The 20,695-nt window shown below is 41.1% G+C and overlaps 1 protein-coding gene across 4 annotated transcripts in view; it reads right to left on the bottom strand.

Annotated features, from left to right (window-relative positions):
- The window catches only part of CDHR5 (cadherin related family member 5), a 392,579-nt gene that overhangs the window by 191,183 nt on the left and 180,701 nt on the right, over nt 1-20,695 (bottom strand). For all 4 annotated transcript variants that reach the window (XM_078682818.1, XM_078682819.1, XM_078682820.1 and 1 more), the window contains exon 6: nt 1,818-1,928. In XM_078682818.1, coding sequence (XP_078538944.1) covers nt 1,818-1,928 — 111 coding nt within the window. The remainder of the gene's footprint in view (nt 1-1,817; nt 1,929-20,695) is intronic.

The raw sequence follows: 20,695 nt of genomic DNA, 5'->3' as shown, positions 1-20,695 counted from the left end.
CACCAATGCCAAAAGTGAACTAAGAGACAAATCAGTGGCCATGTAAACCTGGCCTGGATACTTATAGATTGAGCAACAGTTGATTAAATCAAACCTTAGATGTACTTGTACAGTACATATCTTGAAGTCAAGTATTTAAAAATACGGTTATACGTGAAAAAGAAAAAAGAGGTTCTGTGAAATAAACTATTTGCCTAGGATCACACAATTTGAACAAGAATGGAAGCTGGTATTGATTCCAGGTTAACCAGTTATACATTTTGAAATTCAGCCTCCATATAGGTATTTCTCTCTCACGTTTACATCAAAGGTTACTGTTTTCTCTTTCATACTTCACAACCAGAAAAACTGACACAGAGATGACAGACCTGACTCAGGGCCCATGAACCCAACAACCAAGACAAAAATGCATTTATTTGGGGTATGTCACACCCCAGACACTCCCTGTGAATCTACTCTTCTGTTCACAGGCTACTTTTAGCATCTTGTAACCGATGCTGCCATTGAGCCACGTACAAGATAGCTTACACACCACCACAAACGCTGAAGAAAGGTGAACTGATACCAGTTTTAGGCCCTGAGCCACAAACCATAGAACACCATGACTAACAGCACTTATGATTGCAAGTTTGCTGCCAGAAAGACTTCCAGGAAGTCAGACAACCTGTTGCCTGGATAATGGCAAATTAACAGCCATTTCTTTAGTCAGGTCTTCTAACTTTTTAGGTCTAGATCATGTAATAAAAAAGTATAAATAGCATCTACATATATACATACATAGATGAATTTAGAGTCACAACTTTTCATTCATTGTTCTGTTCAACTGGCATGTACATTTTGCTTCCTCCAGTAGGGGTTGGTGTCTGCGCAGAGTGGCGGGCTGGATCAGGGGGGACTAACGATTACAAAAAAAAAAGAAAAAGAAATAACTTACCTCTCCATCCTGCCGCATTGCCGCATCACTGCTCTTCTCCTCCTCCCCAGCACAGACTCCCAAAATCCTGATGCTCTCATTCACAACAGCAACGTCAGGATTGGCCTGAACGCCCTCCATTTGCGATCCCAGGGAGACTGAGAGCCAATGACTGCTCCTTCCAACCCAGCAATGCAGCTGGGGTTAGAGAGAGCTTCAGTGCGCATGACGCTTGGGCCGGCCTGCCATACTGTCATGCACACTGATCACACTGCCCACCATTCTCCCTTTGTGACTGCCCCCTCTGCCTCTCCTCTCGATGGCCTTTCCCCCAATACTCCCCCAGGAGAAAAAAATGTAATAATAATAAACCTGGTTTATTATCATTTTATTTTTACATTTTTGATGTTGCTGGTGGGTGGACGATGCTCCTCTGCCTTAGCGGAGGAGCCGCTGTTGGCTTCCTCCCACCACCGCATGCAGTATTGGGCAGTGTGTCACACTAATTCAGACTTACTCATCCTTGTGTGTCTATGGCTTGAGCTTACAGTAAATCAAATCCAATAGAACATTTTATTTGTGTCAATAAGAATCATATTTTCTTGGGATGTGAAAACTAAAAAAGAGTACTATAACTTTTCTAAGTGCGCTTGCATGATAGGACGAACCCATACTGTTCAATTAAATGTCTTTTTTAATTTACAATATTTATTGCAACCAACTGCCTGGCAAAAATAGGTGGTGGCATGTTCTTTTCTTTTGTGACATATATTTGCACTACAAACTAAGATAAATAATAATTGCTGTGCGGAAGCCATACCTATTGGCTTTGCTAAAGCTTGTTAACAACGCATTTGCACACAGAAATACTCTGCAATACTCCTGTGTTCGGAGTCAGACTCACCCGAGCGTAGAGTAGAAATTGTGCATGCGTAAAAACGTCATAATCCAGGGTTCTGTTCACTTGAATGATAGGGGAATTAACACCAGCCAGTCTGAAGTAACTGGACCCATCCTGCGGAAAAAGGGATATTGTTTAATTCAAATATCCGTGTGAATTTCATTATGACAGAACAATTTTTCACTGCTTTTGAAATAGGATGTATTGAAAGCAGAACCGACAGAGAATTTATTGCTGAGAATTACATTCCATTCAAACATGGGAGAGACGCATTCTTAGACTTCTAATGGGCTCTTACCAACACACCACTGATCCTGATCTCTGCATATCCTGATAAGTAGAGTAACCCAGGCACGGGCCGAGTTCAAATCAGTAGGAGTCCAAAATGATTCAATTTCAATGTAAGTAGCTGGAGACGTGTTGAGGTCTAGTGTTAACCAAGACCATTCATAAATATAATATACTAACCAATTCACATTGTTTTTCTGCGCACTACAGCATACAGTATGGGGCATTTCAGCCATTGGCTAACTTCACAGCGAGTTATGGCATTCCATTCTTTCACAAGGAGCACATCAGTATTCCTAGTTCTGCCATAGTAGGCAGTACTAGTGACTACTATGGCAATGTGCCTTTTTTGATACCATAAAATATTTCGTTTTTAGCCACTTTTAAAAAAAATATTGGTTAGCACAGAACAGCTCTCACGATAATATTGTTTTGCAAAAACCAGGACAAAAACACAAAGCAAGCATTGATGAAGCCAAAGAAAAGCAGTCAAACACCAAACCTACTGGGTTTGCCAATACTTGTAAAGTTTTGTAAATAACACTGCATGGTAGTTGATTCATCAAAATGCGAGGGCAGGATAAGGGGCAACACAGACCTTGCCGCCAAGAGACATCTTTCAACAAACTTCTATTTATTACTGAGTTTCAGAAAGTAGGGCATTGTGTGGAAACAACTGAATATAAACAGGACTTTGCCCATGCTTTCTGATCCAGCTGCGGTCTTCATGACCTGCCAGTGACCACCCTTAACTGACCAGGATACAATGCTGCTGGTGGCCAGATGCAAACTGAAAACTAGAGCCCGGATTAATCTGCTGTGTTTGGAATGGGAACTTCTGTTGCACATTATCACATAAAATATACGGCCAGGTAGGCAGACTGTAAGTTTTACCACCCAGGCTATAACTCCAGATTTAGTGGAGTTACACAACACACATTGGCAAATCCATTGTGTCTGGAGTTTACTGCCAGCCTTTTGATTTTGCCAATGCTTATTTTGTTTTGTCATGGTTATTGTAAGACTTTACTGTTGTACGAGCTGCCAGGCTCTTACCGATGGAAAAGAATAATTATATATAAAACACTAGTAAAAGAAAAAATGTTTTGGTCTCAAAAGCACACATTGTTGTAGTAGCCCCTGTCGTTTAAGGTCACTAATTTGTGTATGTGTATGCTCCTTGTGAAAGAACAGAGGGGCAGATTTATGAAGGCCTTGCGCCGCCGGTGCGTCACTTTTTCCCATGTTAAAAGTGACGCACCGGCGGCGCAAGGCCTTCATAAATCTGCCCCAGAATGCGCTACAGTGAAGTTAGCCAATGCTGAAGTGGGCAGACTCATTGTTCCATGCAGTATGCTGTAGCAAAGGGACAATAAAATGTGCATGACACAACAACAGACACATGGATGAAGATGCTGGCTAAAGTATATTATATACATTATTTTAGTAAAATCAAAAGGTCTTGGATAACCCCAGACCCAAAAAAACTCTCACCCCATATGAATAGTAAAATAGCCCATTTCACTACAATGGAAATGGATTCTACTGTGGCTAGTCAATCTCTAACATGTGCTACTTCTTGTGGGTTTCATGCTGCCTGCAGACATCAAAAAACTTCATTTGCTTAGTTCTTTCATAGCTTTCTGGCCAGCGCTATATTTCCAGCCAACACATAATAACACCATTAATCTCTGAGTCAGACCCAATAATTCATTCTACTGATATATAACACCATTCCTGCCAACATTCTGTTTCTGAAAAAAATGTAGGGATTTTTAGGTTTCAAAATTGTTAATTAGCATAGCAATGACATCACAGGAAAATTATATTGCATGGCATTTGGCCTAATAATGAAATAAAAAGAATTACATCATGACATGTTACCTAATGAAGAGTCATTATCTACACTGCCTCTTTCCATAAGCGCAGTTACTTTCCAACAAATCTATTGCATTTCCCTGTTGTCTGAGAACCCCTTCCATAGCCACATGTGCTGCCTTTGACACAACCTGATAAGAATCAGGCATGCTATGTCAGTGATCACCTGAGCTGGTCACTCTCTGTGAGGCCTGGAAACAATGGGTGCCTGGAGTGGTGGAGGTGATGTTAGGAGGTCCCTTTCTGGGCTATTCAGGCAAGTGGTGAGGGCCTTGCAAAGGCAGGTCAGATACTAGTGGAGGCTGGGATAGGTGTTAGGGCTAAGGTACATTTAGTGACAGGGTAAGATCAGAAGGGTACTCTACCATTAGGTAAGGAACCAGACTTAAGCAGTAGGCACTGCTGATAAGGGCCTTGGAAGATAGTAGTCAGCATAGGTAGTGGGTGCTGGTGGTACTGTCGGATGGTGAGGGAACAAGCACAGGTAGTTCATGATGTGTCGCGATGCAGGTCGGGAAGACTTAATAGTCCATGGAGTGCTTAATCAGGTGGGTCCTGCAATGGGCCAGGCCGGTGCAGAGGTCTGCTGGAGGGGTTGCAGCAGCAGTGTTTGATTTCTCCCTTCTGTGTCAGAAAGTACAAAACGTACCGCCAAAGAGTCCCGTTATGGGTTGTGAGGATGAGGCGAGTGCGAAGAGGCAAATGTAGGCAAATAAGCCGCATCAGGCCTCTCGGATAATGGCAAACACAACGGGTGCCCCAGTTTGCGTAAGGAGCGTCCTCACCTGTTGCAATACAGAGCTGCATAACTACCACTGACTGGTCTATGAGTGGGCTGTGCTGGTAGTAGAGGTGCGGGGATGAGGCCAAGTTAAGTGCGCTCTCCACCCTAGAGGAAGGCCCCCGAGTTATCCGCTGATGCTCCAGATATGCAAGGTATAATGGAGGGAGAAGGGCCAAAGCATGCAGGAACGTGCTGAGAAGAGGCCAGAATAAAAAGAACAATTGATGGACAGAATGCAGAACAATGTCATACATTCACCCCAGTACAGATATCTGGGCCTAAATCCATCGTATTTTTGCTCACAATGCCATTCCAGTTTGGACCCAGGCATATGCAAATCAGTCTTGACCCTGCGCCCAATGGGAACAGTCCAGCCGAACTGCTAGGCCAGGTCCTCCCTAGATAGGAAACAAGCATCCTAGGACCAATTTCGGGCTTTCAGCCCTCATCAAAAAGGATAGCTTGACTCCAGTGGCATGGAGAGCATGGGACCCACATCTGGGCATACCCATCCCACTCGGGGTGACAAATGCAAAGACAACAATTGATGGACAGAATGCAGAACAATGTAATACATTCACCCCAGTACAGAGATCTGGGCCTAAATCCATTTTTGCTCATCATGCCATTCCAGTTTGGACCCAGCCATATGCAAATCACTCTTGACCCTGCGCCTAATGGGAACAGTGCAGCCCGAACTGCCAGGCCAGGTCCTCCCTAGACTGGAAACAAGCATCCTTGGATAGGTTTCGGGCTTCCAGCCCTCATCAGCCAGGATAGCTTGACTCGAGTGGCATGGAGAGCACGGGACCCATGCCTGGGCATACCCATCCCACTCGGGGTGACAAATGCAAAAAGAACAATTGATGGACAGAATGCAGAGCAATGTCATACATTCACCCTAGTACAGAGACCTGGGCCTAAATCCATAGGTTTTTTGCTCAACACGCCATTCCAGTTTGGACCCAGCCATATGCAAATCAGTCGTGACTCTGCGCCCAATGGGACCGTGGGTCCGGGGCTCACTGTGCTACTGGATTCAGGCTATCCTGGCGGAAGAGGGGTGAAACCCCGAAACAGGTCCTAGGATGCTTGTTTCCGGTCCAGGGAGGACCTGGCTTAGCTGTTAGGGCTGGACTATTCCCATGAGGCACAAGGTCAAGACTGATTTGCATATGTCCAGGTCTAAACTGGGGTGGCATGTCGAGCAATAGAATGATGGATTTGACCCAGATCTCTTGACTGGGGGTGAATGTTTTGATTTGTTCTGTATTCCATCCATCAATTGTGTGTCTTTTGCTTCCTCGCGAAAAGAGGAAAGAAGCAGGAGTCTGTAGATACAGAAGTGGGGAAGTTCGGCTTACCATGTACAGCGGTGACACTGTTAAAGAAAATTAGAGACACCAGTGAAGAGCAGGAAGGGGATATTAATTTAAGTTTTAGGGGGAGAGGCAGGATTGAGTTTAAACCGGATGGACACAAAGAGGATGAATACTGGCTGACACACTCACACAGTGCTGTGGTGAAGCCTGTGGGGGTTTTAGGGACAGTGATAGTGGGTAGAGGAAACAAGGGCTGAGAGGCACTTGGGATCCTTATCAAGAGACAGCATTTGAGGTTGAGGGTGAGAGTAGAACAGGTCAAAGTAATAGGACAGAGAATTAGGGTAGTTTAGGAGGTACAGAAAAGTGTGTTGGGATGGGTGTGGGTGGAAGATGAGTGTGAAGGTGGGTCTAAAGGGTTTACTCCCTTTGGAGTCAGAGGCTTAGTGCAGAATAAGTGCACATGGTTCTGAAGATGAAAACAAGAATGATGAGATATGAGTGTGATTCAGAAAGTTTTGTAGGCTGCTGGCATGTGCTGCAGAAGTGTGTTTTTACAGAAAGATGTCTGGGGTTGAGAGCAGTCTGCAGGGGAAATGGGTAGGTGCTTTGTAATGCGGGGCAAGAGCGGCATCATCAGGTTAGAATGTTTAAAGACCATTACAGTGTCACTATTGAAAATATACTGATCGTTTTGTGACTGGTGTGTTTTAATGTTTATGAAATTGACATTTCTTTTAGTAATGTCTTGGCCTTTTTTCAGTGCTTTTCAAGTATGGGGGAAAGAGTGTGTTGATGCATGAAGTGTGGGCTGATGTGTACAGTGTTGTGGTGTGGTTAAAGAAGACTAGAAGAGATCAGAGAGAACATAGTAAGGAATTTTAAATATGCCAGTGGAAGAGGTTGTTTCAATAGTGGTTTGACTGGTCTATTTACGGGAAGGTTTATTGTTATTGTTATTGTTGTTATTGTTACTTTAGCTTATATAGCGCCATCTCACCTACAGGTCTCAAGGCGCTTATGACCAAAGGAGCAGCCAGGAAATCTCACGCAGAAAGAAGGGAAAGAGCAATAGATTATATAGATCCAAAGGCTTCTCTAAACAAAAGAGTTTTTAGCTGTTTCCTAAAGCATAAGAGGCTAGTCTCTTTCCGAAGATAGTCTGGCAGCTTATTCCACAACAGTGTTTGGGAAAAGGACGTTTTTTTCGCATTTTGGCAGTTTTATTTTGAAGAGTTTCCAAGTTTTCAGTTGTTGAGAGTTTGCAGCTAGCTCTATTGAAATTGCAGTAGCCAGCAAAATAATCTGGTACTCCCATTGAATTAGTGAATAAAGTTAATAATGGGGGTGGGCCAGGAGAAGTCATTAGGAGCTTGGGCAGATGGAGATCAGACTGCTATAGGTGATATGTTAGTCTGCAAATCACAGTAACAGAGTAGTAACATAGCTGGTTGTTTCTTTTAGGTTGTGTCAATGGTCTGCAATTCAGTGCCGATCTGTGGCCATTCATTTGTAAAGTGGGCAGTGAAGCAGGTGGATTGGGGCAGTTCGGAAGACAGTTAGGATTTGATAAAGGATTTCATAAATCCAGAGTGCAGAGATGCCGGTGGGCTAGTGGGCATGAATCTGAAGGAGCTATGGCCATTGTTAGTGAATTTGTTTAAAGATAGAGGTTGGCCAGATGGTTTGATCATTCATTTAGGAGGAAAGGGTGCAGGAAAATTGAAAAGTTTGGCTTTGTTGAAGCAAATGAAGAGAGGTCTCAGGGAGGTAAAAGAATTGCGGGTAGGGTCTACCATTGTTTGGACTGAGTTCATACTAAGGAGAGAGTGGCAGGGCGCCTTTATACAGTCAGCAATTGATGCAGCAAGGCAGAAAGTTAACAGAAAAATGGGAAATTTTTGAAAGGTGGAGGGCATTGATTGGTGTGAGACTCAGATATTTCTTTTGAGGAGAAGCTGTATTTTAGCGCTGACAGGTACATTTGTTCGTTATGGGCATGGAGGAGCTTTATCTGATGGAGTTTAGCAACACATTGGTGACTTTGATGAGAGTGAAGTGTTGGGGGATGGAGAAAGGAGGGGCTGAGAGTGGGGGAGACAAACTACTTCAGGATTTAAGGTTTGTTTCTGGATGGCGATGTTAAAACTTCAGGTTGAGGATGCATTAATGGCTGGACTCATTACTGGTCCGGTGGAACAGCTCAAGGGATGGCAGGAGGTGTGAGGATCAGGGGGAGCTGTGAAATAGCCATGGTGTGCAAGGATAACCTTTGGTTTAAATGCGTTACCATTTGGAGCTGGGGGCAGGGAAGCAATTAAAAGGTAATGTTATGGGGGTAGAATTGCTGGACAGTTTTACTTTGATGATTAGTGAGGTCAATTAGTTTAGCCTATAAGGCATGTGCATGGGGTTTATGCAACTGTGATGCACACCCGTTTCATTAAAGCAGACTTTTTTACTGGGCTACACCGCCTCACCCAACTAGAGCTCTCCCTCTATCAGCACAACTAAAGACTGCTCCATGAATCTTAATCTTATGGTGTTCATGCATACTTCGCATATGGGTACATGTCATGTGTGATACTTTCAGTCAGTCCTAGCTGTATATCAAACTGCATGTGCCTTGTTAGCAATTTTTAAACCATACAATGTTAACAGAAGATGCAATGTGTAGTTGGATAAAAAGTCAAAGCTCAATATGTCCTGTGGGGCTATATGTGGCAATGATAACAGAGGCATAGCTATGATGCAGGAGGTGCAGTGGAGTCAGGGCCCAGGGGAAAGGGGATTCCATTGTACCCGAACTATACATATTATTTTGCAACCAGACCAGGACAGTCTGGTAGGATCACTTTCCTTATTTCCATTGGGCCCATGGAATTTTTAGCTGTACCACTGAATACTGATAGACACAGCCCTATTTTTGCAACGAACCTAATTTAGGTTTGGTATATGAGAAACCCATTTGGACCTTGGTGTATAGCCTTATTTATGTGAACATATTCCTGCTGTGACTCTACAGTACCATCACACATCAATGCTTATTAAATAGTGCTGGCAAATCAGTTTCAAAGACCCACTGATTACATTGCTTTATGTGTCCTATAAGTTAAATGGTTCTCAAGCAGCTTTAATTGTGCTCTGAAGCACATAGAACATTCCTTGATAGATGTAATTTAAAAACACTGTTTCAGAACAATTACTGAGCTCTCACATTCCCTCCTCTCTGAATTTACACCTACCTAGCACGTGCCATTCTTACTTCTTTGTACTCAAACTATAGATCTAATTTATACCCTAAGGAATACAAGGGCAATTCATGTTTTAGATTTCTAGTGGATTGCACCTGTAAGATTGGTAACGTAAATTTAACGAGTCACCTGTCTGCAGAACTTGAAAGTCAGCCCTGGTAACTTGAGCACCGTCTATCACTTAACAGTAACCTAGTCACAGTCCTTATTATATGCGTCCCCACCACCCTCTTCAGACAGTTTATTTCACAAAATTTTAGTATTTACTTTTCTATTTATATGAAAACTTCCTCTCTTCGCTCATGAATAACCACTTCCCCTTTTACCTCCTCCTGCTAAACCACTAAGGCGTATTTAATGATAAAGAAAAAATGGAGAGAGGGAGGGACAGAAAATAGGACTGTGCCGTGAAGGACACTGGATCAGTGTAATGACGATTACATGACAGTAATAGTTTGATTACTCCTTTACCCACCCTGCCTGTCACAGTAAATAAAGACTTTTATCTGCTATTTACTTCATAACAGATGTTAGCACTTATAGTACTACTGAAGTACTACAATATATTGTATGAAATGTCTTTTCCCCAGCGAGAAGACATTACATGCATTTACCCAGGAGATTTTACTTATGAGACGTATTCAAAGTACCAGAATAGGCTACTGCCTATCTCCTAATTTGTTTAAAGTCCTGTTTGCCATTGCGAGTTTGATAGAAGGTTCTACCATCATAGGTATATGACTAAACATTTTCTAATTTATCATCACCTAAGGACCAGCAATATAATTTGTATTGTTTCCTGCCCTTAAATGCTAATGCCCTGGTTTTAGAAGTGTTCATTTTAAGGAAATGTTTTTCAGCATAGGCGTGCATTGCTTTTAAGTGCGCTGCAGCCTTACCGGAGTTGGTTCAAATATGACAACATCGTCCGCATACATCAGCAGGTATAGTATTTCAGAACCTAGTCTTATGGGATAGTTTTTAACTTGATTACATTGAGATGGTAGATTGTAATAAAACAGATAGAACAACAATGTTGCTAATAGACACCTCTGTTTTAAACCACTCCCAGTTTTTATTTCTGATGTTAAACCTTTGTTCCTTCTGATCAATACTCCGCACCATGTTGAAGTATGCAGTGCAATTAGCAGTCTGAATAGGTTCAGAGTTTTCTAGGTCGGAGAGTCTATCTGCTCAATAAAAAGTTGTAGAAAAATCTAGACATGCAGTACAAATAATTTGGGAATTAAAAACAATATATTTATCAATTAATGTTTGTACAATAGCAATATTGTCCATTACTGGTTATTTTGGTTATTAATCTGTCTGGTCGCATGGAATTATTTATTTCTAGTATGCCCTGTCTTCCAAATGTTCCAATACGCTTTTCGTGAAGATCTTTTCTGTTGTATCAGGTAGAGCAATATGTTTGAAGTTACTAGGATTTGAGCTGTTTTTAAACAATGGTATCAAAATACTCACAGTCTAGGAGCTAGGCAGGACAACAGTTTTATAGCAAAACGGGTATAAGGGAACTAAGAATTTCCCACGTGCCTTTGGATCGCTTTTCAGCACTAGCACTGGAACTTGATTTGGGCCCATGACTTTAGAGTGTTTGGTTCTTTTTATATGTTTAACTATTTGTTTAGATGTATGGGAAGATCTCTGCTGATCAGTGATTTTGAGATGAAGAGGAATCAGCATTCATTTCTTCACTGGGTTCAGACATATTTTCTGCATGTAACTTGGCGATGTAATCTACCCTGTGAGCCTATTTATTTCCACTGATAATTTAGGATCTATCGCATCTTTTATAATACTTTCTATTCTTTTTTGTAGTTTTGTTCTTTCCACCACCTTTGTTGCCATCGATATGTGGCTCTCATACTCAGTTATTATATTAAAACCAGTAACCTTTGTCAGGTCCAAACTTGCTGCAGTCATTGCATTGAATATGATTATATTAATATTGTTCCAATGCAGTCGTCCGTGTTTGGAGTCAATAACAATCTGGCCACAGCTGATCCCCGAGGACCAATTTTTAGCATTTTGTAACAAAAAGACAATGGTGAATTAGAAAATTGCAAGATCACTATAATTGAGATATAAATTATTTACATCTGAGATTAGACTAAATAATTTGTAACTTGAAATTATATAGGTAATTATTGAGGATCCTACAGTGCATATTTTAGTCGGCTGGCAGGTATATCTGATTGGATCTTCCACTGATTATGACTCAACCAATTATTTAAAGAAACTCAAATAATTGCCTGCCACGTTTGTCATCTTAATGATTTCTTGGGAACAGTGATTCAGGGATATTCCATGCATCTTCTAGTTCAATGTTTCTATAGTGGCTCAAAGTAGTGTTGCATTGAAGTCGCCTACTATTAAAATCTGTGAGTTTGATTCATTTTCGACTATAGTTTCAATGAATTGAAATATACTGATTAATATGGAGTTATTTTGCTGAACTGGAGGGACATATACATTGAACAGATGGAGAACTGATTTCTGAAAAGATTTCCGCTTCAACAATTTTATTAGATCGAATCTTACAGTTTGTAATATAATCTATTGATACTAGTATGGCAAACCCCTTTTTGCATGGCCTCTGTTGAAACTAAGCACAGAACCTTTTATTAAATAATAATTATCCAAAGAAAAATGTTTCCTGCAGGCAAATAAGAGATGCTCTTAAGATTACTATATTATTGTTTTTTTCTTTTTGTAGACCTGCTAGATTCTAAGAGAGCAGGAGGAATATCTTGTTAAAAACTTGGATTCCTTGTTCAACTTATTTTTGTTTAGCTTTCCTAATAGCCATGACCAAGATTTCTCTTTCTTGGATGGTTCCAGGCACTTGGATGACCACTTGAGTTTGTGATTACTTGTGAGTTGCCTGTATGGCTTAGTTTTACACTACACCTTGTAGAATTTATTCCTCTTGAAGTAAATGATTCTGGGTTAACTACTAAGAATTGTTCTTGAATAGGACACATGCCAAATCCCCTTTTGTGGAGAAGATCGCTGCTGCTTAAAATTATTGCTGGTACTAAATTTGACCAGAGTTCAACTCTCTCAATGGATATGTCTTATTTTTCAGAAAGTAAACCAACTTTATTTCTGATGAGGATAGGGATTGCAGCTGTGGAGGAGTATGAAACAAACATAGAATCTGTGTCTGTTTAATGGGCTGTAATATCATTGAAAAAAAGATCCGTAAGTTAAATAATTGGTGAGGTGCAAAGAAAGTTGTAAAGAGATTTACTTGGTAGAGGCAAGAATGACAGGTTTTCATGGTTAATTCCATTAACAGTACTGGGCAGAATGTTTTCTTTTTTAGGTGGATAAAAGATCTTAAATTCTGGTACACAATGTTTGATCCTTGGCTATTCTGTAGGCTGTATTGTTAATACCATGGATTTGTTTGTATTTGAAGAAAGACTCACCTGTGGCATTTATTTTGAATCTATACGTCTTGGGCATTTTTTCATGACATTTATTCCTTGTCCATTTTCTCCTGCTTTCTCTATAAGGTTTCACCACTTCTTTTGCTGGCAATTGTTCTTGTAATTGTTGTAAAACTCATTCATTGGAAACATTACTAAATTACTTTATTAATCAGTTCATCAACTCTCATTATATTACATTTAGCAAGGGATTCAGTAAGGTTTTCATAGTACTGCAATTGCTGGGCAAATATAAAATGTGTGTTTTAAATATTACGTCCCTCTGTGGCAGAGGTCACATAAACTGGCAGCATTTTTAGAATTAGACCAATGTCCATTCAATCGTAAAATACCTAATCTGAGCATGAGTATTATTCTCTTTACAATATGTGCCACAGTAAACAATAAATACTTTTGTAGTTGCTTATGGTCTACGATGTTTCGGAGATCTTTAAACAATCTTAAATTCATACAGCAGGCAATATCTCAAGAATACCTTAATCTTGGAATTACATTGTTTTAAAAATCTGATTTGTACAAGGGTCCATGACTGCACATATTCTTTTTTAGATTCTAGTTCTCCTAAAATGAACATAATATTCGTTGTAAATGTCTAGTCCTTCTTAGATGCCACAAATCTTTCATAGACGTGTTCCTTAGATGTGAAAAATGTTGTTTGTTGTCTTAGTTCTGAGAGAAAACACTGCACTGATAAGGGTATGCTTTTACCAACTCTAGTCTGACTTCACCGAGATTCCAATGGAAGGGAAGGCAGTGCTTTCTTCCATTAAAGGCCAAAACTTTAGTTTTAGTTTTGGAATCGTTAATTTTAAAAAGTTATTTTTGGCATATGCATTTATATATTCAAATTGTGTTGAAGTTCTATTGGGGTCAGATCAAAAATGACCACATCATCTGCATACATCAATACATGAAAATCATAAGATGCAATGTTTCGTCGAAATTTCTTAATATTTCCAAATTGGGTAGGTAAGTCATAAAGGAAAAGAGACAATAGAAGTGGAGCTAATATACAACCCTGTTTCAGGCCAGTCCTTGTTTGGATTTTAGGTGCTAAGGCTTTGTTCCTTCCCATCAAGACTCTACACCATGTTGAGGAATATATCAACCAAGCATTTATATAGCGCGCTACTCACCGGGAGGGTCTCAAGGCGCTTCGGGAGGGGGGTCCTCTACTGCTCGAACAGCCAGGTCTTGAGTTGCTTCCTGAAGGAGAGGTGGTCTTGGGTCAGGCGGAGGTGGATGGGGAGGGAGTTCCACGTCTTGGCAGCCAGGTAGGAGAAGGATCTTCCTCCCGTTGTGGCTCGTCGGATGCGGGGAATGGCGGCGAGGGCGTGGCTGGTCGATCGAAGTTGGCGAGTGGGAGTGTAGAAGGTCAGGCGATCGTTGAGGTGTCTGGGGCCTTGGTTGTGGAGAGCTTTGTGTGCGTGGGTGAGGAGTCGGAACGTGATTCTCTTGTTGACGGGGAGCCAGTGCAGGTCTCTCAGGTGTCCGGAGATGTGGCTGTGTCAGGGGATATCCATGATGAGTCGTGCTGAGGCGTTCTGAATGCGCTGGAGTCTTTTCTGGAGTTTGGCTGTGGTTCTGGCGTAAAGGGTGTTCCCGTAGTCCAGTCGGCAGGTGACGAGGGCCTGGGTGACCGTCTTCCTGGTTTCGGTGGGGATCCACCGGAAGATCTTCCGGAGCATGCGTAGGATGTTGAAGCATGACGAGGAGACAGCGTTGACTTGTCTGGTCATCGAGCGGGAGGACTCCAGGATGAAGCCCAGGTTTCGTGCGTGGTCCGTTGGTTTGGGTGCGCTGCCGAGGACAGGGGGCCACCAGGAGTCGTCCCAGGCGGAGGGTGCTGATCCCAGGATGAGGACTTCCGTCTTATCTGAGTTCAGTTTCAGGCGGCTGTTCGTCATCCACTCGGCTACGTCTTTCATCCCTTCGTGTAGGTTGGTTCTGGCGGTGTCGGGGTCATGGGTGACTAGTGCTATGATCAACCGTAGCAGATTCAAAGGGATAAAAAGCAAGGCAAATTCCTTCCCAGAGCTGCCTGTCCACTCTGTTGAATGACCTCGAGAAGTCAAGAGAATTTGTGATTCTGAAACTACATATTTATCAATCAAAGTTTGTACAATCAGAATTTTGTCTATAACTGGGTGCTTATTATTGATCACCGGTGATAATAACAGTTCTGTACTGATGCCATTTTCATTTTTTTAATATATGATATTTTACTCGGTTAATTGGATCTTCATACAGAATTTATTATGAGTTGTGGTTGATGAGTATATTTCTGGGTCACTTAATAGTGAGTAAAATGTAGGAATTGAGGGTAAACTATTTTGTGAAGCAATACGGACAGATTTTTTGCTGCCCTTCATTTACTCTTTGCATTAACTGTTGTCTTTTCAGTGAATGAAGCATTTTTTTTAAATGTTTTGACGGTCATTATACTTTTATGCAGTGAACGCTGGGAGTTACTTAAAAAAGAGTAAAAATCACAAGATGTGATCCTGATCAAAAACTCCAAACAAAAAGGTTTTAATAATTTCAGATCAAGGCTAAAGTATTAAACTAACAGACAATATGTCATGCCTTTGCAGAAGTAAATTGGGAGAGCTAATAAATACAGCATTGTAACTGTCCAATTAGTTCATTAATTACTTTAAAAACTTGAGTGAAAGCTTTGCAGTGAGCTTATGTTTGATCACTTTTAAGATTTGTTGGATTAATTCCTGCAATCAGTGTTTCCTAGTAGTGGTACAGAAAGAGGGAGATTTACCAAAGAGTCACGCAAAGCAGTGCAGACCCCTGCGAGGTAGCGCTGCCTTGTGCAACAGGGAGGGAGCATGAGAGCACCATACCTTCAGAGATATTGCTCTCTCCTCCCCTTTCCCTTGCGCCGGCGCTGATTTCAGCGGCCGTGCACCATGCACACACCTTAGCGCCATAGTGCTACGGTGTGTGCATTAGTTTAGCATAGGTTTTGTACAGGAAGGGCAACCTTCCTGTACAAAATACAATGCCCAGACATGATGCAAAGCTTTTCCCACTTTATATGGGTGCTGCACAGTGCAGCACGTATGCAAAGTTGGAAAAGGAAGGAGAAATTAAAGCATTTCTCCTTCCATGCATCTATTTGAAAAGGGTGCAGTTTTCTCACGCTAAACCCAATCTAATTTATTTAGTAAATTAAGTTTAGCGTGATAAACCTCGGGTGGTTGCATGGGAATGCCCGTGCTCCACCTTTGGTACGCCCCCATGGCACAAAGTAATGCAAAGCAGCCATTACTTTCCATTATTTTTAGCACTAAATACGTTTAGTGCTGGAAAGTAAATTGGGCTAAAAGATTTTGCGCCAATTTGTGTCACTTTTGTGATGCAAACATGGCACAAAATCTTAGTAAATCCCCCCCAAAGTCTCTAGATTTTTAAAAGCCAGTCAGATGAAATTAATTTTAATTTGGAAACTACTCTTGAACCATCTTCTTGGTCGTCAAATAAGAGGAACATTTATTATCCCTTGTGATGGCAGTTTATTACAGAGCCTTATGGTTCTTGACAAAAACATGAGGCTTTTATGGCTGATTTCCTTGTTGATTTCCAGTTGCTGGTCATTTTACTACAGTGTGTCGGATGAATACAAAAAATAGTAAATTGAATTTGGTGTGTGAGGAGAGTGACCAGAAAAAATTGGATGATATGAATAATTTATTGTCATGTGTGATGGGACATGAAAATGGTGTACCCAAATCAAAAGATCTGGTAGAACAATTCAAACTTTGGAGATGTGCTGATTCCTTTGTTAAAAGATTATGGGTCCAAAATTATGATCATAACCAGAGATATTTTCCTCAACAAGAATATTAAAGAAATGCTGTGGCCGCTTAATGTCACTCCTCAAGGAAATAATGACATTAAGATTAATCTGGTGGGATATTTTAAAACTGTAATCAATTTCAAAGACCGAGAGGTACAAGGGAAAGTTTATGTCTTGCACTGTGGGCCGGATATTTTAGGTTGGCACCATTGGGGTTGTTTGGGAATTGTTCTCGAGCCGGGTCGCATACACCTTATTCTGACTGTTGCTGAATGCCAGACTCATGAGAAAGTGGATGATTTGCAATCTCTATTAAAGAGACATAATATTGTCTTTAGTGAAGAACTGGGAATGTTAAAGGATTTCAAAGATGATATTAAGTGAAAGGAGGGGAGTGTTACTGTGAAACACAAAGTGTGTGATGTGCCATTGAGTGTGAGGCAAGGTCTGGATGATTTATTGAATTAATTGTGTAAGGAGGGTGTGCTCGAGCCTATGGAATGGTCTCTGTGGCTGTCGCCCAAAGTTGTGGCTCACAAAAAGAATAATGAGCTGAGGATGTGCAGTTACAGTAGAAGTTTAAATCAGACCAATTGGTTAGATGGGCATCCGTTACCCAAAATTAAAGAAATTATGTGTACTCTAGCAGGTGCAAGTGTATTTTCTAAACTTGACTTGAGATCTGCATACCATCAGGTAGTGTTAACAGATAAATATAGACCACTTACTACATTCGTTACACCTACTGGTGTTTTCCAATTCTGTAAAATGCCATTTGGGCTGCTTGTGCTGCTGCAATATTCCAAAAAGTAATGTGTGATGTATTTAAAGGGATTAAGGCTGTACTTATCCTTCAGGATTTTTTGGGGTTTGTGGTAAAGAATATGAAGAGAATTTGACAAGGTTGGGTTATGTTTTAGCTGCTTAGGGGGAGAAAGGATTAAAACTCATCAAGGATAAGTGTGATCTTCCGAGTGCATGAGGTGGAGTATTTGGGCCATGTCGTTGTTCACCTGCAGGGTTAATGAAAGCTCTTGAGGAAGTGTTGGTTACAATTTACAGGGAGCAACCCAAGGCTTTTTTAGGAAAGTGTGACTATGTCAAATGTGTTCAAACCTTTGCCAAAAAAGCTGGGCCTCTTCTTGCTTTCTTGAAGAAGAACACCAAATGTGTGTGGGGAAGGGCACAAGAGCTCGCATTTCAAGAAATAAAGGAAGACTATTGAATGCATCCCTAGTCAGTCTGTCCACACTGGGAGAATGCTTGATTGTAACTGTTAATGCAAGTGGTGTTGGGCTTGGAGCTGTGGTGTCACAAGGCAGGGGGAGTAATGAATGCACCATTCCGCTTATCTCTCATACTCTCAGACCCTGGAAAGACAGTATTCTGTCATTAAGTGTAAGACGTTTGCATGTTTCTGAGCTGTCGAGTCTTTTAGACATATGTTTGGAGTACAAAGCTCATTTTTCGGTCAGATCATAAACCATTAATATCGATTTTAAATGGATTTAATGTTCATTCTGCCAAAACTACTGTTAGACTTGTGAGACAAAGTGTGAAACTGCTTGAGTATAATTTTTCCCTTAAGTGTATACCAGGAGGGAGAAATATGAAGGTCAACTGTCTTTCCCGGTTTCAGGAGAAGATCATGAAGGGAAAATTGATGATCAACTACATGTGGAATGTTTGGCTGTAAATATGTTTTAGCTGGACTCAAATATGTCAGTGGAGGGGATTGGAAGTGTGCCCTTAATTAGAAGTGTGCTCTTAATCAAGATGTATTGTTGTATAAACTTGTGCAGTATATCAGGGAAAATTTGCCAAGAGAGGGAAATCTTCTTGTGGGACTTCAAGCGTTTGGTAAAGTGCTGGATTATTGTTCAGGAAGCATAACATGATTCCTCCAGAATGAATTAGAGATAGGCTGTTGAATGTAAGTCATGAACGTCATTTGGGCATGATTATAACAAATAAAAGAATAGGAGAAATCTATTGGTGGCCAGGGTTGCACAGAGAAGTGGAGAATTGGGTTGCTAAATGTGTGACTTGTGTGAACAATGATAAAGGTGTGAAATGTGTTACCCCGCCCATGATTGTTCCTGAGAGTCCTCAAAGGGTGTGGGAAAGGGTGAGCATAGATTTTGTGGAACCTTTTTCATGTTTTACCCTCTGCTCAATGTTTTGTCGTTATTTTGATTGATCACTTACCAAAGTGGCTTGAAGTGAAGTTCATTCGGGAACTAAAACAATGAAAATGTGGTTATGTTTCTCACTGATGTCTTTGCCACGGGAAGGTCTTCCTGCTGAGTTGATTTCTGATAATGGTGTGCAATGTATTTCATCAGAGATGGAAGCCTCCTTTTTAGATGGAACAGGGAATAAGCACAAGAGATGTAGTTTATCATCATCCCCAGACCACTGATCAAATTGAGAGCGCCTACAGGATAGTAAGGGAATGTAATCAACAGGTAGGGAGTAGGAATTCTGGTCCATTCAGTTCCCCAATCTTAATATCTTAAGTAATCAAGTGGGAGAATGGACACTTGTAACTACGCGACTGTAGGTTGGATTGAATCACCCTCATAAACGCTATGTAAATTGTGCGGTGTATATCGTTTTTCCGCCCCACATATGCGTTACGGAATTATCATTGGGTGTTCAAATAGGTACTGTATGCCTGCCTCAATCCGAGGCAACCTCTGGTCTAGGTATTAGTGTCCAGAGATAAAAAGGCACCCCCATGAGAGAAGGTGAAAGTGAGTTAGAAAATCGTGACTTAAAAGCAAAACTTCACCACAGGTAAACTTTAATAAAAATGGTGAGGTTTTGTTATTAAAAAAGGGTGGGTATAACTGGAGAATAGTGTTAATAGATCTCTTTATAACATTTAGTTGACAGAGTCGACATGTTTCTGCTCCATTCCGCCCAGCCGGATCTACGGAGCATTCGTCAGGACAAACAAAAAAACACAAACAACAGGTCAATTACTTACACAACTTGTGAAGTACTCAGTAGTCTTAATTTAAACACTCTATTTTGGCTTGCTTCAGTTTCCTGGAAATAAAGCAAAAACAAAAGAAACAATACAAACTTATCTGGGGGTGCAGATTCAGCACAGTATTAAAATCTCCAATCGAGATATTTTAAAGTTGCCTATACTTTGCACTATATTCAGAAGGGTAGTCCCAGTAAAGGCCACCAGAGTCTGCGCTACACTTCGAGATAAAATAAGTTCATTGTAAATGGACACACTGTTCTCATTGTCTTACTGGGTACTTTTCGTGTGTAAAGTAAGGAGGTCTCTATGTGCTGTACCCAATAGTTATAACCCGTGCTGTTCAGATGGTTACATGGCAGCCTGCTGTGTATATCAAAAATAACTAAGTGTGTGGCTAATATTGCACGCTGGTTCAAATAGTTGGTAATAAAGTTTGTTAATACCCCACTGTTATTGTTTGTTAAGTAATGGTTCGTCACATTCTCCTGTGTAAAGTATCTTTGTATATTGTACCCAAAGGTTAAAACTCTATCCTACTGAGGCGGCTTGTTATTATCCAAGCGTGTTACAAAAAGAGAAAAAGTACCACATGTCTAGTAAGTATTACGCGTTTGTTCGAGTCATTGCGGCTGGAGTGCATAGCTGCCGCGTTGTTATTATATGCTGAAAACATGCATTAAAAGCTAAGCGCTCTAAATTGCGCAATCTCGTTTACACTTATTAACTCTCTACTCTCCGTCAAGATGATAGCGCAGGTTAAAGGAACCCGTAAAGGTTTACCTTGATTCTGGAAACCTCGCGCTTCAACAGGGTGCATTAGGACTCCCTGGTCCAGAGCTGGTAAAGATGGAACAATCGAGATAAGATTGACATTAGTCTTACCGTTCAGTGGAGACAAACAGTGTTCACTCGCGTAGGGCGCCATTCTTACCCGCACGAGGAGGAGTCTCCGCGTCTAGTGCTGGCTCTGCCCCGGACGTCGGAGACTCACTTCCTCTTCCCATTTAAAACGTAAAAATAGAAAGAGGACTTCGTCATTAGAGATATTATCAAAGCAAGAAAGCTTTTTC

The sequence above is a fragment of the Lissotriton helveticus genome, chromosome 3_1 (assembly GCF_964261635.1).
Source record: "Lissotriton helveticus chromosome 3_1, aLisHel1.1, whole genome shotgun sequence".
Lineage (NCBI taxonomy): Eukaryota > Metazoa > Chordata > Amphibia > Caudata > Salamandridae > Lissotriton > Lissotriton helveticus.
The sequence above is the reverse complement of the archived record's forward strand: the minus strand, read 5'-3'. Positions and strand labels throughout refer to the sequence as shown.